The 27,580-nt window shown below is 39.8% G+C and overlaps 1 protein-coding gene across 1 annotated transcript in view; it reads left to right on the forward strand.

Moving 5' to 3' along the window:
* Positions 1-26,604, forward strand: part of LOC122749431 (EGF-like and EMI domain-containing protein 1) — an 808,768-nt gene extending 782,164 nt beyond the window's left edge. Inside the window, exons 20-24 of the mRNA XM_043995804.1 lie at positions 1,778-1,906; positions 7,576-7,704; positions 14,301-14,429; positions 18,037-18,161; positions 25,438-26,604. Coding sequence (XP_043851739.1) covers positions 1,778-1,906; positions 7,576-7,704; positions 14,301-14,429; positions 18,037-18,161; positions 25,438-25,554 — 629 coding nt within the window. The 3' untranslated portion in view covers positions 25,555-26,604. The remainder of the gene's footprint in view (positions 1-1,777; positions 1,907-7,575; positions 7,705-14,300; positions 14,430-18,036; positions 18,162-25,437) is intronic.
* Positions 26,605-27,580: the final 976 nt, after the last annotated feature.

A 27,580-nucleotide genomic window follows, 5' to 3' on the forward strand; every position in this document is an offset into this window, starting at 1 on the left:
CACTTGCTTGGGTCAGTTTCCTCCTCTTAAAATGAGACCAGATGGCCTTCAAGGTCCTTCCAGGTCTGAATCTATGATCCTAAGATCCTAAGATCCTATGCACACTATAAAGATGTCAATACTTCTTACATAGTTAATTAAGCTGTCCTGATGAAAATAAAAGAAGAGAGCAGGCAGATTTTATAGATTTTTATCTAGTAAACAGCTTCAGAGGAAGAGTATATAGTCTGCCTGTTTCTTTTGTTTGTTTGTTTGTTTGTTTATTATTATATAAAGCCCCACTTGAGTAAATAGGGAAAACTTGGGTTTAAAGCTTTTCTCAATCAAAGTATTTCCCATGGACTTGTCAAAAAGATAAAATCTCCAGTGCAAACTGGTCTCTGAATTGTGGAGGAGAACTTAACAAGATATAGTTTATTGTCACAAGGTAGTATTTTTTTCACTTAGATTGGTTCTTTTAAAGTTATGAGGGATCACATCAAAAATACTCCAAGCTTCGTCTATTTGGAATTTCACTATAGTTTCACAAATAGCTAACCTTTTAAATGTTAGGAAATAATCATGGCTACAGGACAGGGGGCTAATTCATATGTTTGTTAAGTGGAACACCTGTATTTTTTTTTTTACGGGGCAATGAGGGTTGTGACTTGCTCAGGGTCATACAGCTAGGAAGTGTCAAGTGTATGAGTCCAGATTTGAACTCAGGTCATCCTGAATCTAGGGTTGGTGATTTATCCACTTTGCCACCTAACCGCCCCCTGAAAATGTTGTTAGAAAGTTGTCTACCTTCCTCATTTCATTTAGCTCTAAGTGTAATGCCACACTTTTAGCCATGTTTCTGATTGACCAAGTAACCTATGTGCCCCTGGATCCAGTGATGTTCAATTAAATGTTTAATAACCAGCTCTCCAGAAAAGCATAATATACTTTTTTTGGTAAAATGAATATGATTTAATTACTATTAAAAATTCCTAATTCATTTCATTTTAATCTTCACTATTAACATTTCTCCATTATTTTCTTGAGTCATGGCAAACAACAAAATAATAAATCAAGCCCTAATTAATAGTGTTTGACAATTTCTGAGTTGTAAATGCTCACACTGAAATTTTAACAATCAGCTCTTGGGATCCAGATCTATCTGAGTCCATCACACTCCTGCTTAGAGAACTCTTTCTTTAATATTTATCTATCGTTCACTATGGGAAGTTCATAAATTGCCCAATCAGGACTGGGCATGAATATAATAGTATCTAATCAGTGGCATGGCCATATAATTTTAAAAGACCTGATCTTGTCAGGAGGGCAGGTTTTGTTGTGGGTCTGAATCTTATCACCAATTCACACTGCATCCCAAACCTCCCAGCCTCAATTTCCTCATCTGTCCAATGGGAATAATCATATTTCTACTTCCTGTCTCCCAGGTGTGTGGTGAAGAAAGCCCTTTTTCAACAGAAGATGTCCTAGATGGCTGTTTCCTTCTCGTGGCCCCATTAGCTTGTGAGCTCCTGGAGGGCAAAAGCTGTTATTACCTTGCTTTGTATGCCCTGAATGTGGCACAGTGCCTGGCACAGAGTGCTTAATAAATGTTTGTTAACTAATTTCCCATTGATACCTCTACCTCAACATGGCATCTGTGTGGTTAACTTCAGAAGGTTGATTAGCATTTCCTCCTGCTGTGACACCATCATGTGCATTTTCTGCATCTAGGTCACTGAGAAATGTTGTCTGTGCAACATGTTCCTCTACTCTGCTAATTTTTGAAATATGGTTACAGTTTGTCCCCAGACAAGATATGGCCCCAAATGTCAGCTAACCTGTGCCTGCAAAAACGATGGGATTTGTAATCCCATGGATGGAAACTGTTCCTGTGGACTTGGCTGGACCGGTAATTACTGTGAGGAAGGTAAGTTACAATGCTTGGCCCTTTACTCCTTAGCTGAATCTACTTTAGATCATATGACTAAAAGCCACTAAAAGATAGTGTGCAAAATAATGATTTTTCTACCAAGAATAGTTGGCATTCATATATTATTTTGAATTTTGCAACGAATTTAAAATACATTATGTCATTTGATCCTCCTTAGGCAATAGGGACACGGAGTCAGAGCTACAAGGGACCTCATAGGCCTTTGAGCCTAGCACCCTCATTTTATGGATGAAGAAGCTAAGGTTCAGGAAGATCAGGTGCCTTGCTCAGGCTTATACAGCTAGCATGTGTCTGCAGAAGGATTGGAATCCAGGTTTTCTTGACACAAAACCTATTGTTTTATCTGCTATACCATGCTCTCCTCACAACAATCCCAAGAAATAGATGCTATTATTATACCCATTTTAAAGAGTAAGAAATGGAGTCCAAGAAGGGAAAGTGACTTGTCCAGACTCCCCTTTCGCCTGCACCAAGTCCCATGATATTTCTACCATACCATCTTATTGTGTCATTAGAATCTCAATTCTGGCACCAGGAAGCTGAGCACCATCACAGTCCTTTCAAGGGAGTACTGCATTTGAATTTTGTCTGTCATTTTACTCAAATGTGAGTTTTGTCACAGAATCATATGAGTAGAACCAAAAGAATGGTGTATACATTGATGGCTATATTGTTCTTTTCTGGGGTTTTTTTGGTGGTGCAATGAGGGTTAAGTGACTTGCCCAGGGTCACACAACTAGGAAGTGTCAAGTGCCTGAGGTCAGATTTGAACTCAGGTCCTCCTGAATCCAGGGCCAGTGCTCTATCCACTGTGCCACCTAGCTGCCCTGGCTATATTGTTCTATGAATAGCTTTGAGTAACTAAGTCATTGTTACTATTATAAATATCCAAATCAGCTACAAAGGACCTATGTAGGAAGATGTCTACTGCATCCAGAGAAATAATGGATAAATATAAATATGTGTACAATGATTTCACATATATTATATACTTTCATATATACATATTTATGTCTAATGGGTAACCATCTCTAGGGTGGGGAGAGAAAAAAGAAAAAAAGTTATATAATTACTTCATTATATATTTAAAAGAAAGACCAAGTTGTACATAATAAATTTGTTCATGTGCAATCATCTTTTTTTATTCTACTCTGTTGTGGAAAATCTTGCTTTATTTCTTAAGTTCAAAATAAAACCAATAACATTTTTAAAAAATAAATATATAATTTGGGGATCTTAAACTTACATTAAAATACAATTTAATCATGTTACTTTCATAGCATTGTAGGATAATAAATTTAGAGTTGCAAGAGTTCTTAGAATAAACTTGTCCAAGACTTTCATTTAACAGATGAGAAAACAAAGGCCTAGAAGTGTCTGCCCCCAATCCCCAGACAACAAGGGCCTAAGATGAGTTTTGATTCCATAACCATTAACTCTAAATCAAGAGCTCTATCCCTTGTACTTGATTTCCTTCCCTTTCCATTTCTTTCTACATCATTACAATATGCTCAACCAGCCCCAACCCCAGGGTTATTGTTAAGAAAGTTGTAGAAAGGGTAGCTAGGTAGTGTAGTGTATAAAGCAGTGGCCCTGGATTCAGGAGGACCTGAGTTCAAATCCAGCCTCAGACACTTGATATTTACTAGCTGTGTGACCCTAGGCAAGTCACTTAACCCTCATTGCCCCACCAAAAAAAAAAGAAGGGAAGAGAAAGGGAAGGGAAGGGAAGGGAAGGGAAGGGAAGGGAAGGGAAGGGAAGGGAAGGGAAGGGAAGGGAAGGGAAGGGAAGGGAAGGGAAGGGAAGGGAAGGGAAGGGAAGGGAAGGGAAGGGAAGGGAAGGGAAGGGAAGGGAAGGGAAGGGAAGGGAAGGGAAGGGAAGGAAATGGAAGGGAAGGGAAGGGAAGGAAATGGAAGGGAAGGGAAGGGAAGGGAAGGGAAGGGAAGGGAAGGGAAGGGAAGGGAAGGGAAGGGAAGGGAAGGGAAGGGAAGGGAAGGGAAGGGAAGGGAAGGGAAGGGAAGGGAAGGGAAGGGAAGGGAAGGGAAGGGAAGGGAAGGGAAGAAAAAAAGTTGTAGAAATAGGAGTGGAGAGATGACTCCTAGGACTCAGACCCTAGTCCAAGCTCTAGTTCTTCGTTAGGCTTCTCGGTTCTCAGGTGGTTTATGTGGAGGTTCTACCTTCATCAATGATGAATATATGTTTTCTGGCTATTTGTTATCCTTTTTCTAAGTCCATTTGTACAGTTTCTTGTGATGATCTCACTTAGATGTGATATTATTAACCTAAAAAATGCACCAAATATCCCCTCCTACTTACCCAGAAACCAATCCCAAATCACAACTCCACTAGCCAAGAAGGGGTAAATGCTAGGTTAAAAAGAAGCAATATGAAAAAGTTAGAAGATATAAGATACAGAAGGAATGATTTGTTCTAACTCTCTTCTTTTACAGATCATGAAATTTAGAATGATCCCAATTAGGTGGTTTATCCATAGGCACAAGATGAACTGAAGAGCTTGGACTAGGGAACAATTAACCCATATGCTTACTTTCCTTTTTTGAAGTTTACAAAATATTTATGAAAATGATGTGCATATTTATCAAGACAATATTTGGTTAAAAATGTGAGAACATGTGGATAATTTTCTAGAATAGGTGATATTTTTATAGTGTCACAGTTGGCTAAAAGACATAGAGAATACAAAATCCCTCTGTATTGTTTGTCAATTAAGGGGGGGGAGGGGATATTGGCTGAATAAAGCAAATTACAGCCTTGATGATTTTCCTTCAACAAGGACCTTCCCATGTGCATATTGAGACTGTAAATGAATCCTTGATTATTCAACTTCAGAAGTAACCTCAGTCAATCAATGACCTTCCTGCCTTCACATTATCAGTATTAAGGGAGGTATAAAACATGGAATTGTATAATTATCAATATTATTCACTTCTATCATGGAGGGAATCCAAGAAAATTCCAAATAGAAGAGGCAGGAGGAAGAATTACCTATACACGGTGACATCCTAAAATGTTCCAATTTGTGGATGACGTGTTTGCATATCCATACACATACTCATATGATTTCATGCATATGATTTCTATCATACAAGTCTATATATACATACATATCTTGGTACATAGTCATACTATATACACAATTTGCACATAATTGTTTGCATTTTGTCTTCCCCATTAGATTGTAAGGTCCTTGAGAAAAGGGAATGATTTTTGCAATTATTTGCATCTCTAACATTTAGTACAGAGCCTGGCACAAAGTAGGACCTTAATAATTGCTAATTGACTGACTGACTGACTGACTGACAGATTGCACAGAATAGCACAGGATACCCTAAATGAGATTCATGGCTGCACAAAAGTGATGGATGAAGATAAAACATGAAGAAAAAATAATCCCTGCTGCCTAGATTATGGCATGTGGTTTCATACATTGGTCCATATATTTTGGACAGCTACTTCAGATGACTGGCAATAAGGTGTGACAAGAATTTAATAAAATGAAGAAAATGATTCGTATTTCACTTGAGAAATTTCACAGAAGATCAATAGGTCCAAGTCACTCCCTAACAGCAATAAGAAAATAATCTTTTAAATACTCCTATTCTACCAGGAATTCTGTATAATCTTGAACCAAGGAACACTCCCATCATCAAGCACTTAACTTCTGGATGACCCAGTAGGTAATGGAGAGATACCAGGAGGACAGAGTCAGCTGTGCAATATGTCCAATGATGACCTGTGCAAGAACTAGAGCAAGTGGCATGGGTGAACTACAGAACCTAGCCAAATCAAGAATTAAGAGGACAACTCATGTGCTACCCTCTCACCTGTAAAATTTCTCATGATCTCGACCAGGAATTCCTTTTATTTATTTTTTATTTTTTATTTGTGAAATATAACTAGCATTTCCATAGCATACTAGAATAAAAAATGATTGAACATGAAATTGCAAATCAATTATATACAACTTGCTATTCCTTTTAAATATATAATAAAGTTATGTAATTCTCCCCTTTTATTCTTCCTTCACCCTTCCCTAGAGATGGCTACCATTAGACACAAATATGTGTGTATATATGTGTATGTATATGTATATGGAAAATCATTCTATACATACTTCTATTTATCAGTTCTTCCTCCAAATGCAGATAGTCTCCTCCTTTATATGCCCTTTGTAGTGAATTTGGTATTTATAATCATCAAAATTACTTGGTCGCTTAAAGTTGTTCTCCAAACAATATTGCTGTTAAACTCTATACAACATTCTTTTGGTTCTGCTCATTTTGCTCTTTATTGTTTCATGAAAATCTTTCCATGGTTTTTCTAAAATCATTGAGTTTATCATTTCTTGTAGCACAGTAGTATTCTATCACAATCATACACCACAACTTGTTCAACCATTACTGGACCTGAAATTCTTAACCCCCTTTTTGTCATGGACCCCTTTGACAATTTGATGAAGCCTATGGACCCCTTCTCAGAAAAATGTCTGTGCCTACATTTATGGCTAAAGAAAAAAAGTTGTTTACATAATTACACATGTATAACCTATATCTGATTGTTTACTGCCTCAGGGAGGGCAGAGGGGTAGGAGGGATAGCATTTGGAACTCAAAACTTTAGATAAAAAGGTTTGTTATCAAAGAAAAAAGCTGAATTTAAATTTGGAAATTAGTTAAAATAAAGTTGTAATGTTTTTCCTATCAAAGCTTTGAGGTCCTCCTGAAATCTATGCTTCCCTTGTGAAAAACCCTTGAGGGGACAGCTAGGTGACACAGTGGACAAAACACTAGCCCTGGATTCAGGAGGACTTGAGTTCAAATCAGGTCTCAGACACTTGACACTTACTAGCCGTGTGACCCTGGGCAAGTCATTTAACCCTCATTGTCTCTCCTCCCCTCCCCCCCAAAAAAACTTGAGCATTTCAGGCTTTATGGTAGATCATATATGCAGAATGTGGGGAGATACATGGACAAAATCAGGTTAAATGAGAAGGCATCACTGGTTTTTTATCTGCCCCTTTGGAGAGAGTAACCGCATCAATGAGAGCAAACGCTGAAGTTCTTCTTGATGTAATGAAAACTTTGGAATAATTATAATGGTCTAAAAGAAGAGCTGGCCCCTTATGGGGAGAGTAGGTCCTCCCTCACTGGAAGTCTTCAAATGAAGACTGAGTAATGACTTGCCAGGTGTCTTATGGAAAGGAAGTCTTCAGGACTGGGTTTGACTAGATGGACTGGGAGTTCTCTTCCAACATTGAGATTATGTGACACAGAGTCACCCACATTTGTGCATGTGTGTGTGTGGTTTTCCTAGTGTATAATTTTCAATATATTTGTCTAATGGAAGTTTCAGCTTTTGGCATTATTTTAAACATCACTTTAAAATGTCTTGATCTTGAAATAATCCAAGGAGTTAACACATTTCTTTTGTGGGGCAATGGGGGTCAAGTGACTTGCCCAGGGTGACACAGCTAGTAAGTGTCAAGTGTCTGAGGCCGGATTTGAACTCAGGTCCTCCTGAATCCAGGGCCAGTGCTTTATCCACTGAGCCACCTAGATGCCCCAAATGAGCACATTTTTAATTAAATAAAAAGTAGTAACTTCTTGATGTTTTCTCTGTTACAGCATGCCTTCCAGGTACATATGGTCCAAGCTGCCATTTCAACTGTTCTTGTCAGAACAATGGAACTTGCAATAGGTTTACCGGCTTCTGTCAGTGTCCACAGGGTTACTATGGGCACAGCTGTGAACACCGTAAGTAGAGACTACAGGTGTGGATATTAGAGGCATTTAGAAATACAAGAGGCAAAGTACAAGTATCTGTATAAACCAGAATACAATCAGTCAAATTGATAATTGTAGCATAATTTTTCTAGAAGCCAGCCCATGGTCCTAACATAGTTTGAAACAGGTATCAATTATAGAGTTGGCCTCTTTACCTCTGGCTGCCCTGAAATCATGCACAGACATGGCGGAGGTTCTATTACATTTCATTCATTGCATTCATATAGTAATGCCAACAATGATCTTCCCAAGTTATTCAGTATTTTCTTCTCTTAGGGATCCCTTTGAAAATTGACCACTGGGGGCAGCTAGGTGGCACAGTGGATAAAGCACTAGCCTGGATTCAGGAGCACCTGAGTTCAAACCTGACCTCAGACACTTGACAGTTACTAGCTGTTTGACCCTAGGAAAGTCACTTAACCCTCATTGGCCCACACAAAAAAGAAAAGAAAAAGAAAAAAAGAGAAAGGAAAACAAAAAAGAAAAAAAAAGAAAGAAAATTGACTACTCAATGTTTTCAATAAAGTGTTTCCAACACACATTTCTTTGTATATATGGTATCTTATTCTGTCAATCTTTCCAGCTTAAGCCTCCTAAGGACCATATCTATTTCTTCTTTGTCACATTGTGTTCTAGGGTGTTAGAATTTGCATATGATGGTTCCATTGTCATACATGTTGAGATAAGATTGCTCTAGAATTGGCCCAGAAAGGAACTCATGTTCCCAGACTCTCATTTATGATATTTTTTTATATTATTTTCAGGCAGATAGATGGCACAGTGTATACTTCTAGGTCTAGAGTCAGGAAGACTCATCTTCATGAGTTCAAATCCAGCCTCAGACACCTACTAGCTGTGTGACCCCAAACAAGTCACTTTACCCTGTTAGCCTCAGTTCCTCATCTGTAAAAAGAACTGGAGAAAGAAATGGCAAACCACTCCAGTATCTTTGCCAAGAAAACACCAAATGGGGTCACAAAGAGTTGGACACAACTGAAAAAATGATCAAACAACAATTTTATGTTATTCTCCCTTTTTCTGGAAGCATGTTTTATTGCTAATTTGGATAGAGGGGAATTATCAAATAATTCGCTCTGGGAGAACTACAATCTGCTGGGACTCAATGCAAGATACACATATATACATACACACATACACACATATATACATATATAATTTCATATTATATATAATATGAGATGTTTGTGTGCATACTTGCTATATACAAAGCATTGTGCTATACAGTAGGGAATACAGAGCTAAAAACAAATTGGACCCAGTCTTTAAATGACTTTAATTCTTTTAGGCCATGGAAAGGGAGGGGAAGGGTAACACAACTACAAAACACACAAAGACAAATGAATATAACGTAAATTGAGGAGATAATTAGAGGAGGAGGAAGATAACTAACATCAATATGGTGCACTAAGGCTTGCAAAAGCATTTTGAATATATTCTTTTATTTGATCCTCATAGTAACCATATGAGGTAGGTGCTATTATTTTCCCTACTTTACATTGGAGGGAACTGAGGCAACTTTGCTAGGATCACATAGTCAGTATAGGATGTTGGATTTGAACCCAGACTTCTTCACTCCAAAGCCAGAGCTCTACTCACTACCTCATGCTATGTCTTGTCCAGAGATGGCTCTTCAGAAGACATGACCCTTGAAATGAACCTAGAGATGAAAGGAAAATTCTGAGAAGCTGCATGGAGAAGAGAGTCTATTCTCTCTGAAGGCTCAATAATAGCCTTTGAAAGGGATGAATGGTGGTTAGACACTCTAGCTGTTGTTTGTGGCCAGTGGGTTTCCACTAAACTTAATTCCTATTATTTTATCTACTCTTCGGGAGCCTTAAGCAGTTCAAGACTGTTGATGACAACTGAGGGGCCACCTAAAGTCGAAAGATGGTTGAATCAGTTGGCCAAAAAAAATAGTCTCCAGATGTAGAGGTGAGGTCAAGAGAGAACAAAATACTAATGTAACCAGTACACAATATGGAGCATAATCAAGTCAAAATAGGTTGATCGAAACCTAAGTAGCCCCATGTCCCAGCCAAGTTTCTTCTCTGAGTCAGAGGAAACATGGTCCTCCAAAGGGTTTATGGTTTCGACCCTACCCATTATGATGAATTATATCAATATATCCATATAAAAACATGGGTTCTCAGTCAGCAGGATGAAAGACAGAACTCTGTTCTAACTGTAATTGTCTTTATTGAAACAAGGCTGTCGGGCATTACCATCCCTTCAAAGTTCAATCACAGTGCACATTCAGTTGGTCTAGCACACGAGAACTCAGTCAACAAGCATTTTATTAAGCACTTATCATATGCTGGGCATTGTCTAGGCACAGGGAATATGAATAAAGGGGAAGATTACAATCCTTTCTCTCAAGAAGTCAACATTAGAGTGAGGAGACAACACACAAAGAATTATGGCCATACAGGCTCTATATGGAGGAGATGGTAGACAATCTCAGAGGGGGAACATCACTTTGGCCATACCAATAAAAGCTTGCCTCTACTTACCTTCATGCTATTTTCATGCTTTCATGCTTTAGTGAGCTCAGGAGCTCTTTAAGTTTGGTTCCTCTTCTTCAGAGATTCAAAGACTTACCCAGGGTGACAAAGTTAGTATGTGTCAAAGATGTGATTTGAAATCAGGTCCTCTCGACTCTGAGGCAGCTCTCTGTATCACACAATTTCTCATGTATTATTATACATTTGTACTCATTTCTCTCTGTATGAGCGGCTGTGTGACTGAGTAGAGACACCTCTGAGGCGTCAATGTCCTCGTTCAAGTCCCACTTCTGACACATACTGGCTCTGTGACTGGTCAAGCAACAGCTTCTTGGGACTCTAGATAGCCTTCTAAGGCTAGAGATTGGAGAATAGGAACCAGCCCGCATTTTAGAAGTAGTTTCCCTACCCGAGAGATGTCTATATCAATGAAATCACCAGTTAATCCCCATACCTATAAATGAACATTTCCCCCCAGGAGAAGGTAAGCTCATTGAAGACAAGAACATTTTTAGCTCTGTTTTGCCAGGGCCTGGTTATAGTGGGTGCTTAACAAATGTTTCATGAATGAAAGGATTCAGAATCCTGCTCAGCAGTCTGATTTCTGATTCCATCCCCATGGGAGGCCCAAAGGCAATATTGCATTCTTTCTGGAGCTACTGTTTCAGTGTTGCCAATCAGCTTCCGGTGGGGGTGATCCATGGCATTGTGCAGAGCTCTTCAGATAACACCATCACCAGAGTCCCCTCCTCTGGTAGAAGGGGAGTGGGGGGTTTTAAAATGAAATAACCCGGGGCAGCTAGGTGGCGCAGTGGATAGAGCACTGGCCCTGGAATCAGGAGTACCCGAGTTCAAATCCAGCCTCAGACACTTAACACTTACTAGCTGTGTGACCTTGGGCAAGTCACTTAACCCCAATTGCCTCACTAAAAAAAAGAATAAAATGAAATAACCCATGCAAAGTGCTTTGCAAACCTGAAAGTGCCATGTAAGTATTAGTAATGATCGTGTGTGAGTCTGCATGAGTACTTTATAACCATAAAGCAACAAGGCAGCCTCTTTCCAAGTGGATCTACCAAAGAGGCTGACAACTGACCTAAGAAGACAAGCATCCTTTCTTAGGAGAACCTTACAATAGATAATGAAATGAGGTAAAGCATTAATAAGGAGAGGCACTGCAGCAGGGAGGGAAAGCAATAGCATCAGGACACCCTTGGCCCACAACCAGCCTCTGACATATGTGTGTGTATGTGTGTGTATATATATGTGTGTGTGTGTATATATATATATGTATATAATATATATATATATAATATATGTATATATATGCCAGCTATGTGACCAAAGACAAATCGCTTAACTGCTCCCCAAAAATCTAAGTTAACAAAGTATCACTTGGGAGGATTCCCCATGGATAGTTTCTAGATGCCAATCATATCACAGGTTCAGGCAAAATAATAACAGCAAAGTATGAATCTAGAAAAGGATGACCATTATTGTACAAAGAATAAAGACTAAACACTGTAAAGAAGAGGCAAGAAGCAAAAACAACAGGAGAAAGAGAAGGAGAAGGAGAAGGAGAAGGAGAAGGAGAAGGAGAAGGAGAAGGAGAAGGAGAAGGAGAAGGAGAAGGAGAAGGAGAAGGAGAAGGAGAAGGAGAAGGAGAAGGAGAAGGAGAAGGAGAAGGAGAAGGAGAAGGAGAAGGAGAAGGAGAAGGGGAAGGAGAAGGGGAAGGGGAAGGGGAGGAGGAGGAGGAGGAGGAGGAGGAGAAATATATAATATATAATAGTAAGGAAGAGGGCAGGTAGGTGGCACAGTGGATAAAGTACTGGCCCTGGATTCAGAAGGACCTGAGTTCAAATTTGATCTCAGACACTTGATGCTTATTAGCTGTGTGACCCTGGGCAAGTCACTTAACCCTCATTGTCTGACAAAAAAAATAGTAAGGAAGAAGCAATGTTTTAAGGTGGGAAGTATGCAAGATTAGGAGTTGGGGGATCTGAGTTTAAATAGAGAAACCATTTAAATCCTCTAGGCTTTAGTTTCTTCCTATAAAATGAGAGAGTTGGACCAGAGACCCACTTCGTCGCCTCATAACTTGTAAGCAGATGATCATACTATCCTAGGACAGAACAAAAAATAGGACAAAAAAAAAAAGGTAAAAGGAGAGCTATGGTACAAAACCCAAAGAAGATGAAGATGATAACAACAACAATAATAATATTCACTACCTAGTTGTTGGTTTGTTTGTTTTTTCCAATTTCTGGATCTGCTAGGCATTTGATAAAATGTTAGCTGAATAACAGATACTAAATTTGAGAAAGTTATCCGGGGTCAGTTATTTTTATCAGGTAAAATGTCTGAGAATAATAGGGAATGTGTCAATCAACTGACATCTCAGGATTATAATTTCAGAGCTGGAGGCAGCCTTACACATCATCTAATCCAACTTCCCCTTTTTACAGAGAAGGAAACAGCCCAAACCTGGAATTCAAGCAATTCAAGCCCTAGTCCTCTGCCTCCACATCCAGGAATCTTTTGTCTACCTCACCCTGGCTCTGTGACCTAATCTGATCATTTGAAGATCAAATTGCATGTTTTCATTGGGTACAGGCAGGATAAACTGGGGTTTGAATGCCCTTCAGAAAGAGCTGGTCTTTAGCCTGTAGGCATTAGAAAAACCATTCTAAGTTTTCAAGTAGAGAAATAGGGTGATCAAAATTGTGTTTTAGAAAGACAAATCCATAGGTAGTGTTTAGGACAGATTCAGAAGGAAAGAATCAGTCTTCCAAAAAAATATTACTAAGCACCTACTATGTGCCAAGCACTGTGCAAGGCAATGTGGGTACAAATAGAACATTTACTAAACACCTACTATGTGCCAGACATGGTGCTAGGCAATATGGGTACAAATATAATTAATAAAATAATTCATAATTGCAAGTAGATTACATTATAATGAAGGAGATAACAAGCATGTGTATATATGTATGTATGTATATATACATATATACTCACAAATATATGCCTGTGTCTATATGTATTTATAGAAAAAATAAGAAGTTTAAAAATACTAACATATACAAAATTGTTGAATATAAGGAAGTTTGGGGGGAAGGGCAGGCATTACCATTTGAGGGAATCAAGAAAGACTTCATCCAGAAGATGGTATTGGAGCTGTGTCTTAAAGGTGTCTTGAGCTGTGTCTTCAATACCTTTCTTGACTATTCTATGAGGCAAATGTAAGGAGCAACTGCATTCCAGGCATTGGAGGGTTGTCAGTACAAAGACATGGAGATGGGAGATGGAGTCTGGTGAGTGAAGAATAGAGAAAAGACCAGTTTGACTGCATTGCAAAATACAAGAGGGGAAATATTGGCTAATGAGTCTGGAAAGGTAGAGTCAGATTGTGAAGGACTTTCAAAGCTAAACAGAGTAACTTGGCGGTGCAGTGGCTGCCAATGGACTGGGAATCAGGGACACCTGGGTTCAGCTACTGCCTCAGACACTTAATAGCTGTTTGAATGTGGGAATTCACATCACCTCTCTTGACCTCATTTCTTCATCTGCAAAAAAGAGATACTAAGAGCACCTACCCACTCCCCTGGATTGTTGTGAGAATCAAATGAGATCATATTTTTAAAGCATATTGTAAATCAATGCACTTTATAAGTGTTACCTATTATTGTTATTGAAAAGGAATACAGATTCCTTTTCTCTTTTCCAGTTTAATTGCTGGGGCTAGTTGCATTGTGCATATATGTATTTATTCAAAAAATTAAATTTTCATCAGACTCTTAAAGATTTCTTCATTTTAATTCATGGACTTAGTTCACTGAGACAAATGAGATACTATTTGTAAAGCACTTAGCACATGGTAAGTGCTGAATCAATGCATGTTTCTACTCCTTTCTCCACCTCCTCACTAAACTGATCTGCCTTTCTGTACTTGGTCCTGGAAAACAACAAAGCTACAATGGTATTTAAGTTTGTTTTTCCTCTTTAAAAAAGTCAGAATCACATATCTCCATTTCCATTCCACAGAATGCCCCTCTGGATTTTATGGCTTGGACTGTGCTCACCCTTGTGATTGCCAAAATGGAGCCAGGTGTGATGCGGAAAGTGGCAAATGCATCTGTCCACCAGGTTACCATGGCAGCCGATGTGAAAAAGGTAGAGCCTGAGTGTATTTGAGAATTGATCAACTAATCAGTCAATCAAGACGCTTTTATTAAGCACTCACTATACACCAAGCACTGTGCTAGACATCAGGAATGCAAAAAACAAAAAAGACTGAACAATCCCTGACCTTGAGGAGTTTACATGGGGGGGGGGAGTTTTTTGTTTTTGTTTTTTAATTCAAGCATATACAGAATGAATATATTTGAAATTTAAAAGCCAGTTAAATTTGAAGCAATTAGGGAGAGAGGACACTAACACTCAGGAGGATCAAGGAAAGGTTAATGTAAAAGGTGGTACTTAAACTATACCTTAAAGAAGAGAAGGATTATACAGTAGGGAAGTAAGACAGGGTGAAGTACATTCTGGGTATTGGAGTTAGCCCATGAATAAAATATGTTTAAGCATTTATGTATTAGTAATGTTTATTTGTGAAAGCTCTTCATTTGAGAATGACAACAAAAAATTTAACAAATGTACATATAATGTATTTGTATTGCATATACATATATGTAGATGCATATATACATATATACATATAATTTGGAATCAGGACCTTGGTTCAGTCCCATACCTGCTTTTAATGCAGACTGACCACTTCCTACATGCATGACATTGATTGAGTCACTTCCCTAGGCTCCAGTTTCCTCATCTGTAAAAAGAGAGGACTGGACTGGCTTATATGTAGTTTCCTTCTTATTAGAACAATGAATCCCCATATCAATTTTTGAAAGACATGAACACAAAATGCAAAACAAATATACCACCTTTGAGTCTCCTGCTTTAAAACAGAACGAATTGGGGCAGCTAGTTGGCACAGTGGATAGAGCACTGGCCCTGGAGTCAGGAGTACCTGAGTTCAAATCCAGCCTCAGATACTTAACACTTACTAGCTGTGTGACCCAGGGCAAGTCACTTAACCCCAATTGCCTTACCAAAATAAATAAATAAAATAAAAATAAAAAATAAAATAAAACAGAATGAATTTACCACTGCTGGTACAACAGGAATAATGGAAATTCCTTGAGGCTAAGGGTCATTTTTTTTCATTTTTATCTTTGTTTCCCCAATGTCTAACATACCATAAACACTTACATAGTGCCGTGTCCCTAGTATGTAATGAATGCCTGATATATTTAAGAGATTTGGTCATTTCAAGATTTGTCAATAATCTACCAATCAACAAGAATTTATTAAGTACCTACTACATTATAGGCACCGAGGATACAAACAAAAATAGTCCCTGGCCTCAAGTAGATTACATTCTACTGGGGGAGGCAATGTGTATGGATATAGATCTGTACAAAATAGAGATAATATGATTCTGGTGGGAACAACACTAACATGAAGTAGAAGGTGAGGAATCAGTAAAAATAAGAAATGAAGGAAAGAAAGAGGGAGGGAAGGAAGGAGAGAAGGAAGGAGGGAAGGAAGGAAGGAAGGAAGGAAGGAAGGAAGGAAGGAAGGAAGGAAGGAAGGAAGGAAGGAAGGAAGGAAGGAAGGAAGGAAGGAAGGAAGGAAGGAAGGAAGGAAGGAAGGAAGGAAGGAGGGAGGGAGGGAGGGAGGAGGGCAAGAAAAATAAAAAATGGGAGATAGGAATGGTAGGCCATGAATGAACATTGGGACAATCAATAAATATTTATTAAGTATCTACTATGTGTGAGGGGCAGCTAGGTGGCACAGTGGATAGAGCACTGGTCCTGGATTCAGAAGCACCTGAGTTCAAATCTGGCCTCAGACACTTAACACTTACTAGCTGTGTGATCCTGGGCAAGTCACTTAATTCCAATTGCCTCACCAAAAAAAAAAAAAAAGAGTCTACTATGTGTAAGGCACTGTTCTAAGAAATGTGAGCCGATTTGACTGAACTTTAGAGTGAATGAAGGGAAATAAGGTGTAATCAAGCAGAAAAGGGTATGTTGCTGCCAAGTTATGTCCATCCTCAATAAAGTTATTCTTCCCCAACCTGAATGGTCTTTTTTCCATTCACTAGTAACTCTGTAAGTCATCATAGAATCATTCCCACACAGGTAGATAAGAGCTATAATCATAGCATCATGGGATGTCAAAGCTAGAAGAATCCATAGATATTCCTTAGTTCCGATCCCTCATTTCATAGGTAAAGAAATTGAGGAACAGATATGCAAAGTGACTTGTTCATAGTCACAGACCTAGCTAGTGTTAGAGTTAGGAACATAACCCAGGTTTCCTGACTCCTTCAGCAGAGATTAATGTAATATAATTTTTAATGGAGTATTTGGGATTCTTCAGGACAGGAGGCAGTATGGTGTGGTGGATAAAGGACAAGCTTTGGATACAAGGTTGCCACCCTTGAACACTTAAGAACAATGTGACATCGGGTAAATCACTTAATCTCTCTGAGCCTCTGTTTCCTCCTCTGTAAAGTGGGAACAATAATTCTTTCAGTAGCTACCCCACAAGTTTGTTGTGATACTCAAAGGAGATAGCATGCATAAAGCAAGATTTGGATTTGTGTTATCTCTCTGAGTCTGGAGCCCATCATCTTTTTCCTTTTCTTTTTTTTTGGGGGGGGGGCAGGGGGGGGGGACGGTGCAATGAGGGTTAAGTGACTTGCCCAGGATAACATAGCTAGTAAACGTCAAATGTCTGAGGCTGGATTTGAACTTAGGTACTCCTGAATCCAGGGCTGGTGCTTTATCCACTACACCACCTGGCTGCCCACCCCTATCATATTTAAAATACAAAGATTGTACTAGATGGCCTCCAGGGTGCCAGTCAACTCTAAATCAATGATCCATAATCCTAAAGGGATGCTTCCCCTCACCCAAGTTAAGATGACTTGTCTGAATTGCTTATAATATTTTGATATTGAGCTTTGGAGTGACAGGCAGTGTGATATAATGGATAGAAGCTCTGGGTGCAAGTCTTACTCTTGATACACATGCAAGCTATGTGTCTCTGGGAAAGCCATTCAATCTTTCAGTGCCCTAAGAAACTCATTAATAAGTAACAATGGAGGGGTATCTAGATGGCTCAGTGGATAGAGCAACCAGCCCTTGAGTTAGGAGGATCTGAATTCAATACCTATTTCAGACACTTATGAGCTGTGTGACCCTGGGCAAGTCACTGAACTCTGTGTGTGTGTGTGTGTGTGTGTGTGTGTGTGAGAGAGAGAGAGAGAGAGAGAGAGAGAGAGAGAGAGAGAGAGAGAGAGAGAGCAAGGGAGGAAGGAAAGAAAGAAAGAAAGAAAGGAAGGAAGGAAGGAAGGAAGGAAGGAAGGAAGGAAGGAAGGAAGGAAGGAAGAAAGAAAGAAAGAAAGAAAGAAGAAAGAAAGAAAGAAAGAAAGAAAGAAAGAAAGAAAGAAAGAAAGAAAGAAAGAAAGAAAGAAAGAAAGAAAGAAAGAAAGAAAGAAAGAAAGAAAGAAAAGAAAAGAAAAGAAAAAGAAAGGAAGGAAGGAAGGAAGGAAGATAAAACAAAGGAGTTTCAACTTTGTATTGGTAAAAAAAATTTCCATACAAAGAGTTCTTCACACTGCTGAAGTCTCAGGTCTAGGACAGAAAATAAAGTCTTCAGAAATGCTCTTATATTAAAAAGCCCTCTCTTTCTATGCCATTGTTAGGGTGCTCATTTGGAACATTTGGAGACAGCTGCCGACGGCTTTGTGACTGTGAAGGAGGAGGACCCTGCCATCCTGTCACTGGGAAATGCCTTTGTTCCCTTGGAAGAACTGGAGACAGATGTGATGTTGGTATGGTTAAGAAGCACTTCTTGTGTGGTTCCCTTCATATGACGGGGGCATTCGACCCTTGCACCAGAAGGAAAAGTGGAGGGTTGCCAGATGTTCTCATCACAGAATCATTGATTCAGGCCAAAGGCAAAATGGCTCAAATATGGCCAATTCTTAGACCATTGCATGGTGGGATGCTTCCAGAACTCCCCTTTCACAGGTAGCCCACAGCAGGGCCTGGAAAAGGTGGCAACATGTGATCATCACAGGGGTATGGGGACAAAGAACCTTTCTTGAAGACCTCAAAATGTTATAGAATAATGAGCTGTTATTATTCTCATTGTGATTGGGATAGGGACACCAAAAGGGACAGGTTTAGACTCCCTGTCACTGACTAGATAAATAGCCCACTTTTTTTTGGGGGGGGGGGACAATGGGGATTAAGTGACTTGCCCAGGGTCACACAGCTAGTGTCAAGTATCTGAGGCTGGATTTGAACTCAAGTCCTCCTGAATCCAGGGACAATGCTTTATCCACTGCGCCACCTGGCTGCCCCTAAATTACCCACTTCTAATCCACATAATGAATATTAGGTTTGAACTGAGAGGACTTGGGTTCAAATTCCAACTTTGCCATATATGTTACCTCTAATGAATCACGTCAACTATGTTTCCTCTTATATAGAAAAATGAGATGTTTAGACTGGATAGTTTTTAAGGCCCTTTCTAGCTTTTAACCTATGTATAATCCAAAGAGATGACCTCAATAAAGGTATTTTCCCTATGGAATATAAACTTCCTGAGGGTGGGAGCTAGGTCATTCTTGTCTGTATCCCCAGGGCTTAGAACAGTGCTCAGCACATATTAGGTTCCTAATAAATGCTTGTTGATTGATTGATTGATTGATAAAGTATTGGGTCTTATCACTTGGCCCCAGGTTCCAGATGCTCTTTTGAATTTATAGGGATTCTAGTTCTTTTCTTTCCTCATATTTTCCCCTTTCCATGTATTATGAAGATACATTAATGAAAAAAAATAGCCACAATGGTAAAGACATTGGTATGGGCTTACCTTAATACCTGAGAGGTAGTATGGTAGAATGGAGGCAGAAGACCTTGGTTCAATTCCAGCCTGTGACACAAAATGACTGTATGACCCTGTATAAGTCACTTAACATCTCAAGGCCTCCAGAAGAGAGGCTGATCCTCTAAGTTGCAGAGAAGGTACCAATCTCAGTTGAGTAGATAGAGTTGTCTTATTGGAAGTTTCCTATGATAATGCAATCCCAGATCCAGTACCATCTCACCCCATATTGATAACATAAAGACGAAGTAAATAGGTTGACTAAATAGTTGAAAAGTCATAGAATCAGAAATCTAGCGTAGCAAGGAACCTCAGGAGTCATCTAGTCCAACCCCGTCACTTTATAGAAGAGGAAATTAAGGATAGGGGAGAAAATGAAGGATGGGGGAATTCTAAACATAATCAGATAAAAGGCTCAAAGCCTTTCTTCATAGTAGCCAAGTCCAGCATAAAACCGGTGTGAATAACTCCTTGCAGTCAGAGTTTGCCGAAATAGAATGGGAGGCCTCAGGAGATAATGGGCTTCCCTTCACTAGTGGCCTTCAAGAAAAGGTTAGACGATGACCACTTGTTAGATATATTATAAAGGCATTTATTTGAGGGAATATATGTTGATCTATATAGGCTCCCAAATCCCTTCTTTAAACCTAAAATTCAATGGAATAATTTTTCCAAGTCAGAGAACTTACAAATCATGAGATTCCCTCAAGCTTGAAAAGGGTGGAAGGGAGTGGTTTTCTCTTGTCCAATCCTATCACTTTGAAATGGGTGCTAGAAAACAGAGACCTTGTGAGCTTCAATGGAAAGTAAATCCCTCTCCAGACTCCCCTCCCAAGTTAGACCCCCTAACTCTCTAAGACTTTGCAAACAAAAGTTCCTTGAGTGATCTGACCTCAGAAGCAATGTGTCCACAGCTGTTTGATAACAAGAGAGCCCGACGCTTTGTCATAAGCTCATTGGGGGCACCCTGATCTACACAGACATGTTACAAGGCCTATTTTATTTGCATTTTTATTTTCAATTAGGCTCAGTTCATCTGTGATATTAACTGTGAGCAGCTGTGACTATGCAGTGGCTATAAAGATAAAAGACCTAATTTTAATTTGAACCCTGGTAAAGGACCCATTAAATGGCCATAATGTTAATTCAAAAAAGAATATAACGAGTTTTTATTGGACTATTTTCTTCTACTTGGTAAATGAACATTTGCAGGCTTTCCAACAGATGTCTTAAATACATGTTGTTATTAACATGAAAATGTGGTATTCCAGAAATTAAAATCAGGCTCTGGTTTGCAGAGGAGAGATCCTGTCTTTTAACATTTAAAAAAAAAAAAACTCAACCATGGGAAAGTTTAAGGCCCCAGAAGTAGCTGAAGAATTCCCCTCTTCTTCCCTCCCTCCCCTTTCCTCCATTCCTGCCCCTTCCCCACAGCAGGGTGGGTATGTTGGCTTGAATTTGAAATGGCACAGAAAAAAAGTTGGTATTTATTCAATGGTTGATGCAGTTTAAAGAAAAAGTCTCCTGCCATTGACTAAAGTTTCAGAGTAGCTCTTTGTGATGCCTATGACACTCTTTACTCCCCAAGGTTATTTCTTCAATTGGGAAAGGCTTAATGTTAATGTCTGATAACTTTGGGAATGCTAATGCCTGCCAGGTACCAGTTAGGGACTCTTTGGCCAACTTGCATTTCACAGAAGGACAGCTTCATGGATATTTGTTTAATCAGGCAGAGTGTAGTGGATAGAACCCCCAATTTTAAGTCCAAAGACCTAGGTTCCAATCCTACCTTCTGCACTTTTCATGTAAGTTCCTATTTGTCATTTCTCTTCTGGGGGCCTCAGTTTCTCCGTCTGTAAAAATGTCGGACTGGATGACCAGTTTTAGATCCATGACCATGGTATCATCTACCCCATCTTTCAATCTATGAACCTTATGCATTTCTAGGATCCTATTTATGTGGTGTTCCTTTTTTTGTTTATTTTTATTTATAGTTTGGGATTCTAATTTTTATTCCTCTTTCCCTCCCTCCTTTCCCCACTCCCTGAGGCAGCAAACAATCAGATATGGGTTATACTACATAGTGTTTCTTTTTTTTTTTTTTAAACTTTTTTCTTTCTTTCTTTCTTTTTTTTTTTTTAGTGAGCCAATTGGGGTTAAGTAACCTGCCCAGGGTCACACAGCTAGTAAGTGTCAAGTGTCTGAGGCCGGATTTGAACTCAGGTACTCCTGACTCCAGGGCCGGTGCTCCATCCACTGCGCCACCTAGCTGCCCCCATAGTGTTTCTTAATATGACTGCCATGCTTATGAGGCCAGGAGGCAGAACACCCAATCCGACGGGGACTGAAGTACCTTCCAGGATCACAAAGACCAAGGCAGTTAGAAAATTCACCCTGAGCTCAAGGAGCTTACATTTTATCAGACCATAATAGTTAATACTAAAACATGAGAAATAGCCAATAAATTGGATTGCTAGCTATCAGTCTGATAGTCACTACCTGCTTGGGGGCTCATGAAAGAAAGAGACCTCCAGGATATATGATAAGGGGACTTCTGTGGGCCTCCTGGCAAAGTTGTGTGTTTCATAATGGAAAGAACACTGGTCTTGGAGTTGGAGAACCTCCATTTTATCCCTAGGGTAGGAGTCTAGGGGACTGTGGCCAACTCATTTCAACTCTCCAGAGCGGGTACCTCCTTTCTAAAGTAAGAAGGTTGCCCAAGATGGTGTTTGAGGGCCATTCTAAATGCCACTAATAACTCCTTCATCTTTGTCTGACACCCCTCCCCCAGTCTTATCCATCATTCTAGTCTTTCTCCCTTGAATTAATAATCATATATTTTCTACTCACTTATTTTGAATGTCCAATCAGAAAAGGCAGATACATTGCTACCTACATCCTCCAAGACCTAGCACCTTTGTGGGGAGAGTTGACATGCTAGATGACAGATTTGAGATGAATATGATTTTAATAATGATCAGAATAATTAAAGCTAGCATTTGTATAATGGTTTAAAGTTTACAAAGCTTTTTACAAAAATTATTTCATTTTATCTTCATAATAACCTTGGGAGGTTAGTGCTATCATTTCCCCCATTTTTTATAAAAAGAGGAAACTTAGGCAGGCTGGTAATGAAATTTCTAGCGGCTGCTGGCAGATCAATTTGGATACTAACAGCATTACAGAAATGAACATATCAGTTTTCACAGAGGACTTGTTTTCAAAACCAAGCCCAGTTCACACACCAAAATGTATTATTCACAATTCACTGTGAATAATTATTCACTAAACCCAAGTGACAATCTCATGGCTACTAAATGTCTGAGGCTGGATTTGAAATCAGGTCTTCCTGACTCCAGGCCCAGCTCTCTACCCACCTTGCTACCCATCTGCCTTGGGCTAGACAAACTAGAACATTGTTCTTTGTTTGATGAGATGAAATTCAGCAGTCATAAATGTAAAGGTTTACACTTGGATCTAAAACAATTGACTTCAAATGTATATGATGGGAGAAAAACGGTTAGGTGGCAGTTTATCTGAAAAAAGTCTGGGCTATGGGGAGTTGGGGAATAGTGGACCACAGTTCACCATGAGTCAGTACTGTGAAGAGGTAACCCAGAATAGGTGATGTGATCTTGAGCTGCATTAAGAGAGGCAGAGCCCAATCAAAAGGAAGCGACCATCCCTCTCTGTACGCTGCCCCCCAACAGTTCCCATCTAGAACATTGTGTTCCCTTCTGGGCACCAAAGTTTGGGTAGGACATAGATGAATTGGATAGTATCTGGAAGAAAGGAACCAGGATGATGAAGAATCTGGAACCCCTCTCTAAGAGGATCAGTTGAAGGAACTGGGCATGATTCTGTTGGAGGAGAAGATTCAGAGGGTCCAGGACAGCTGTGTTCAGTTATTTGAAAGGCTGTCCTGCAGAGGAAGGTGGAACCACCCACCCCCCCCAACAAAGACAGAACCAGGAACAATATAAGAAAAATACAAGAGGTAAATTAGGCAAAATTTTTGAGAGAACTTCCTAATGATGATTTATTACTCAAAAGTGGAATAGGCTACTTTCAAAGACATTTCACTGCCTCCCCTAACTGGATGTCTTTCAGCAAAGGAAGGATGCTTACTTGCTGGGTGTGCTAGGGCAGTGCTGACCCTGGGATGGAGGGCAGCCAACCTACCTACAAGATCACAGCATCCCAGGCCCCAAAGGTTGGTTAGTAAGGCAGCTCACTCCTTATTTCTTGTGGGTTAGGCTTCTTGCCCATCCCCATAGCACTGGGAAACCAAACCTGTCAATGTACAGCTAGGTATCACCACCACAGCCAGAGCTGCTGGGAACTCTTCCCTCAACTGGGGCAAACACCCCAGGCTATGGGGGGAATAGAGGCCTCCCTTATTGTTTCTCTTCCCATTGAACCAGCGCCTGGTGTCCTGTATCCTATGCCTGATAGGCAAACACATAATTCAGTCCATTTCAAATAGCTTTGTGAAAGCTCAGTTGGACCACATGAAAAGAATAAAAGTCTAGTGGAGGAAATATGTCCGACGAACGAAACTTTGTGGGGAATCTGTGGGTTCTTAGAAAAATTGAAGGGCAAAGTTAAAGTGTGGGCTGTTTTATTCTTCACCCGTGCATTTTAGCACTTCAAGGATCTGTGACTTCTCCCAACAAACTCTCTTGATCTCAGGAGATGACCTTGGAGAGCAGCTGTGGGCAAAACTTCATTCTGGGGCTTTGGCTAGAACTCCTACACAGTCTGTCTGTCTCTGGTCTTCTCCTAAAGGCTTTTCAGCTCAGCGAGATCTGCCAGAGTTGGCCATCCACAGGTGGATTCGTTCCACTCCAGGGGCATCTTCACACTATGAGAAAGAAGCCAGAGCTGACCAGGATCCTAGCTAGAAGACATTTTGTCCAGCCCCTTTATTTTACCAATAAGTAACCGGATGGAGAAGAGATGTGCCCCGGGTCACAGAGATGAGAGCTGGGATTCAAACCCACGTCTTCTGATTATAAATGCAACAGCAGCAGCAGAGATCTGGAAAATAACCATGGTCTCGGACTGTCATGGAAAAGCAACCAAATCTCCCTTCAAGGCCCAGGCCAGGTGCTGTCTCAAGTTCTCACCTCTGAGACATATTGGCTATATGGGGGGCAGCTAGGTGGTGCAGTGGATAAAGCACTGGCCTTGGACTCAGGAGTACCTGAGTTCAAATCCAGCCTCAGACACTTGACACTAGCTGTGTGACCCTGGGCAAGTCACTTAACCCTCATTGCCCTGCAAAAAAAAAAAAAAAAAAAAAAGAATTCTTAGAATGGTTCTAGGATTTAGTCATTTAAAAAGGGGGCAGATAGGTGGTGCAGTGGATCGAGCACTGGCCCTGGATTCAGGAGGACCTGAGTTCAAATCCGGCCTTAGACACTTAACACTTACTAGCTGTGTGACCCTGGGCAAGTCACTTAACCTCAATTGCCTCATCAAAAAAACCCAAAACAAACAAACAAACAAAACATATTGGCTATATGACCAAGGCAAAGTTGCATGAGCTTTCACTCTGCCAAATATCTCTCTAAGATTATGAAATTCATAGAAAGTACCAACATAATTCAGTACAGAGATTTCTCCACACAGCACCTCCCTCTGCCAATATAATTGTAGGTCCAGTCTCTATCCCTCAAATTTTCTATATGTTTATATATAGAAATGTTGTCTCCACAATAGAATGTAAGCTTCCTGAGGGCAGGTCCTCTTCTACTTTCATCTTTTTACCTCCATATCCTAGTACAGAGCCTCCAACATGAAGTTTTATTAAATGCGTGTTGATCAATTACTTGACAGTTGCTCAGTTTTCCACACCTCCTCCACAAGACTTCTCTGCTGTGATATGTAGGGAAGAACATCTAAGTAAGTTCTTTGTTTTTTTTAATAAAAGCTGCTCTCCTGTCCTCTCCTTGCCCCCATTTCCTCCCTCCCCCAATCTCCTAGATTTTCTTAGCCCCTTCTCTTTTTCTAGAAAACTAATGTGTTTCATTATATAACATTCCAGGACAGGAAGAAGATACCACATGGTTAACCGGCTGACTTTATGAGTCTATCATTATCTTATTGAGAGCCAAGAAACAATAATAAAAAATCAATGTGAATTCAAAAAATGTATCTTGTAAAGTCTTGCTCCATTTGTTTTTCCTCTTCATTTTACAGAATGCAGATCAGATCGGTATGGGCCCAATTGCTCTCTGCAGTGCCACTGTTCCCCAGGATCCCAGTGCAACCCTCAGGATGGGAACTGTGCTTGCCCCTTGCAGAGGATGGGACCAACCTGTGAAGAAAGAAATTTGGAGAAGAAACAGCAGTCCAGCATGAAGGTTCTTTAACTCATCCAGAGTTCATAAAACATTCTATCCCACAATAGAGGCAGCCTACCATTCTCTCCCAGTGGGTGAGGAAGAATGCAACCCAGACTCTGGGAAGCTGCCCCTATCTTGACTTGCTGACCCTCCAAACACACATTCCTCCTTTCTTTCCTTCCTCTACCCCAACCTCTCAAATTGCTACTGATAAAGATTATAATCCAGAATATGATAACAGTTTTCCAAGTTTCCAACATTAGCAACATCACCTAAATGAACTTTTCTTTTGATATTTATAGACGTAAACAATTTAGTTTTGGACATGGGTTTCCCTATTTAGTCTGAGGCTCCTGCTTCCTTGTTAACATTTTTCTGACTATTCTTACTTATACTCATTTCACACCCTGTCTTTTGTGGTGCAGCTGAGTGATTATTCTTCTGAAGAATGGGATAGAAAGATGGCATGACCATTTGAAAGGGAGCATCCAAAGATCTAGTGGGACTTTAACCATAATTAGCAAACACAAGGGAAATAGGTCATTGAGGGAAGGAATATGAGAGGTACTATGTGTCCATCACCTTTATTTCAGATGAGGAAATGCAGTCCCAGAGAATTTAAATGTTTTTTTTTTAGAGTCACACAAGTAATAAGTAGAAGAGCCAGTTTTACTTGGTGGGGAAAAAAAATGGTGCTATGAAGTGATCATGATTTGGGGAAGTGCTTTGTCTTCATCTCTCTCCCTTGGGAAAGTACTTGTTAAACATTTGATGAAGTTTCTTGATCCTAGTTCTGTTGCTGACTTTGTGAGGGTTATACTTGGTTATGATGCGAAACAGCTATTTAGGATGGACCTAATGGGCCTCTCAGGAAAGGTGATGTTGCCATTTATAATAACCCTTTGTTTAGTAAAAATGTTTAGATAATATTCATTGGTGTACTAGCATTCTGTATAAAACAACCCCTGAAGTCCTGTTTTTTTCTCCATACCATTCTGAAGAAAGAGAAAGAAAGAAGGAGAGAGAGAGAGAGAGAGAGAGAGAGAGAGAGAGAGAGAGAGAGAGAGAGAGAAAGAGAAAGAGAAAGGGGAGAAGGGGAAAGAAGGAAGGAAGGAAGGAAGGAAGGAAGGAAGGAAGGAAGGAAGGAAGGAAGGAAGGAAGGAAGGAAGGAAGGAAGGAAGGAAGGAAGGAAGGAAGGAAGGAAGGGAAAAAGGGCAACCAAAGTGTAGGTTACATTAAAATGTATTTATAATTGGTTCACAAGAAGCTAAGACACTTAAGAGATCACTATAAGATTGACTGGCTCCAGAGTCATTGGAAATTTTGTTTTCCTAAGAAAATATATTAATTTCCCAATGAAAACCCAATTTTCCTTATGAATTTCCATAGGAACATAGGCTTAGAGTTTAGAAGTATCTTACATATTATCTAACCCTACTCTCCCATTTTACGGATAAGAAAACTGACTCAGAACGCTAAATGAGGAATCCAAATCCAAGATGGACAATGAGCCTTGCCTGGGATGTGTAGACCCTTCAGAAATGCTTGTTGATACTTGCCCAAAGTTACACAGCTAGTAAATGTCAGAGGCAAGATTTGAACAGTCTCCATGGTCATTGCCCTTTCCAATCTACCATGTCGCTTCCATCCTGTGACTCCAATCCCAGACTCTTTTAATTAAATTAAACACCAAATTGGCCAGTTCATCCCACTTTTGTTTATGTTTTGCCAATAACTTTCATAACAACCTTATGAACTCTGCAGAAAATGAAATGAATAGATCCAGCCATCACTGTTGACTCATCCTGGATCCTTCAGTGTAAGTTTTCAGACCTCAGCAAGGCGAGTATTGAGACAAGAGCAAGGGGTTCTTAACCTGAGCTCTGTGCAGAGATTTCAGGGGGTCCATGAACCTTAAAGGTGAAAAAAAATTATATTTCATTTTCACTAATCTCTAATTGAATTTAACATTTCCTTCAATTGTTTATAAAAATAATTCAGAGA

The sequence above is a fragment of the Dromiciops gliroides genome, chromosome 3 (genome assembly GCF_019393635.1).
Source record: "Dromiciops gliroides isolate mDroGli1 chromosome 3, mDroGli1.pri, whole genome shotgun sequence".
Classification (NCBI taxonomy): Eukaryota; Metazoa; Chordata; class Mammalia; order Microbiotheria; family Microbiotheriidae; genus Dromiciops; species Dromiciops gliroides.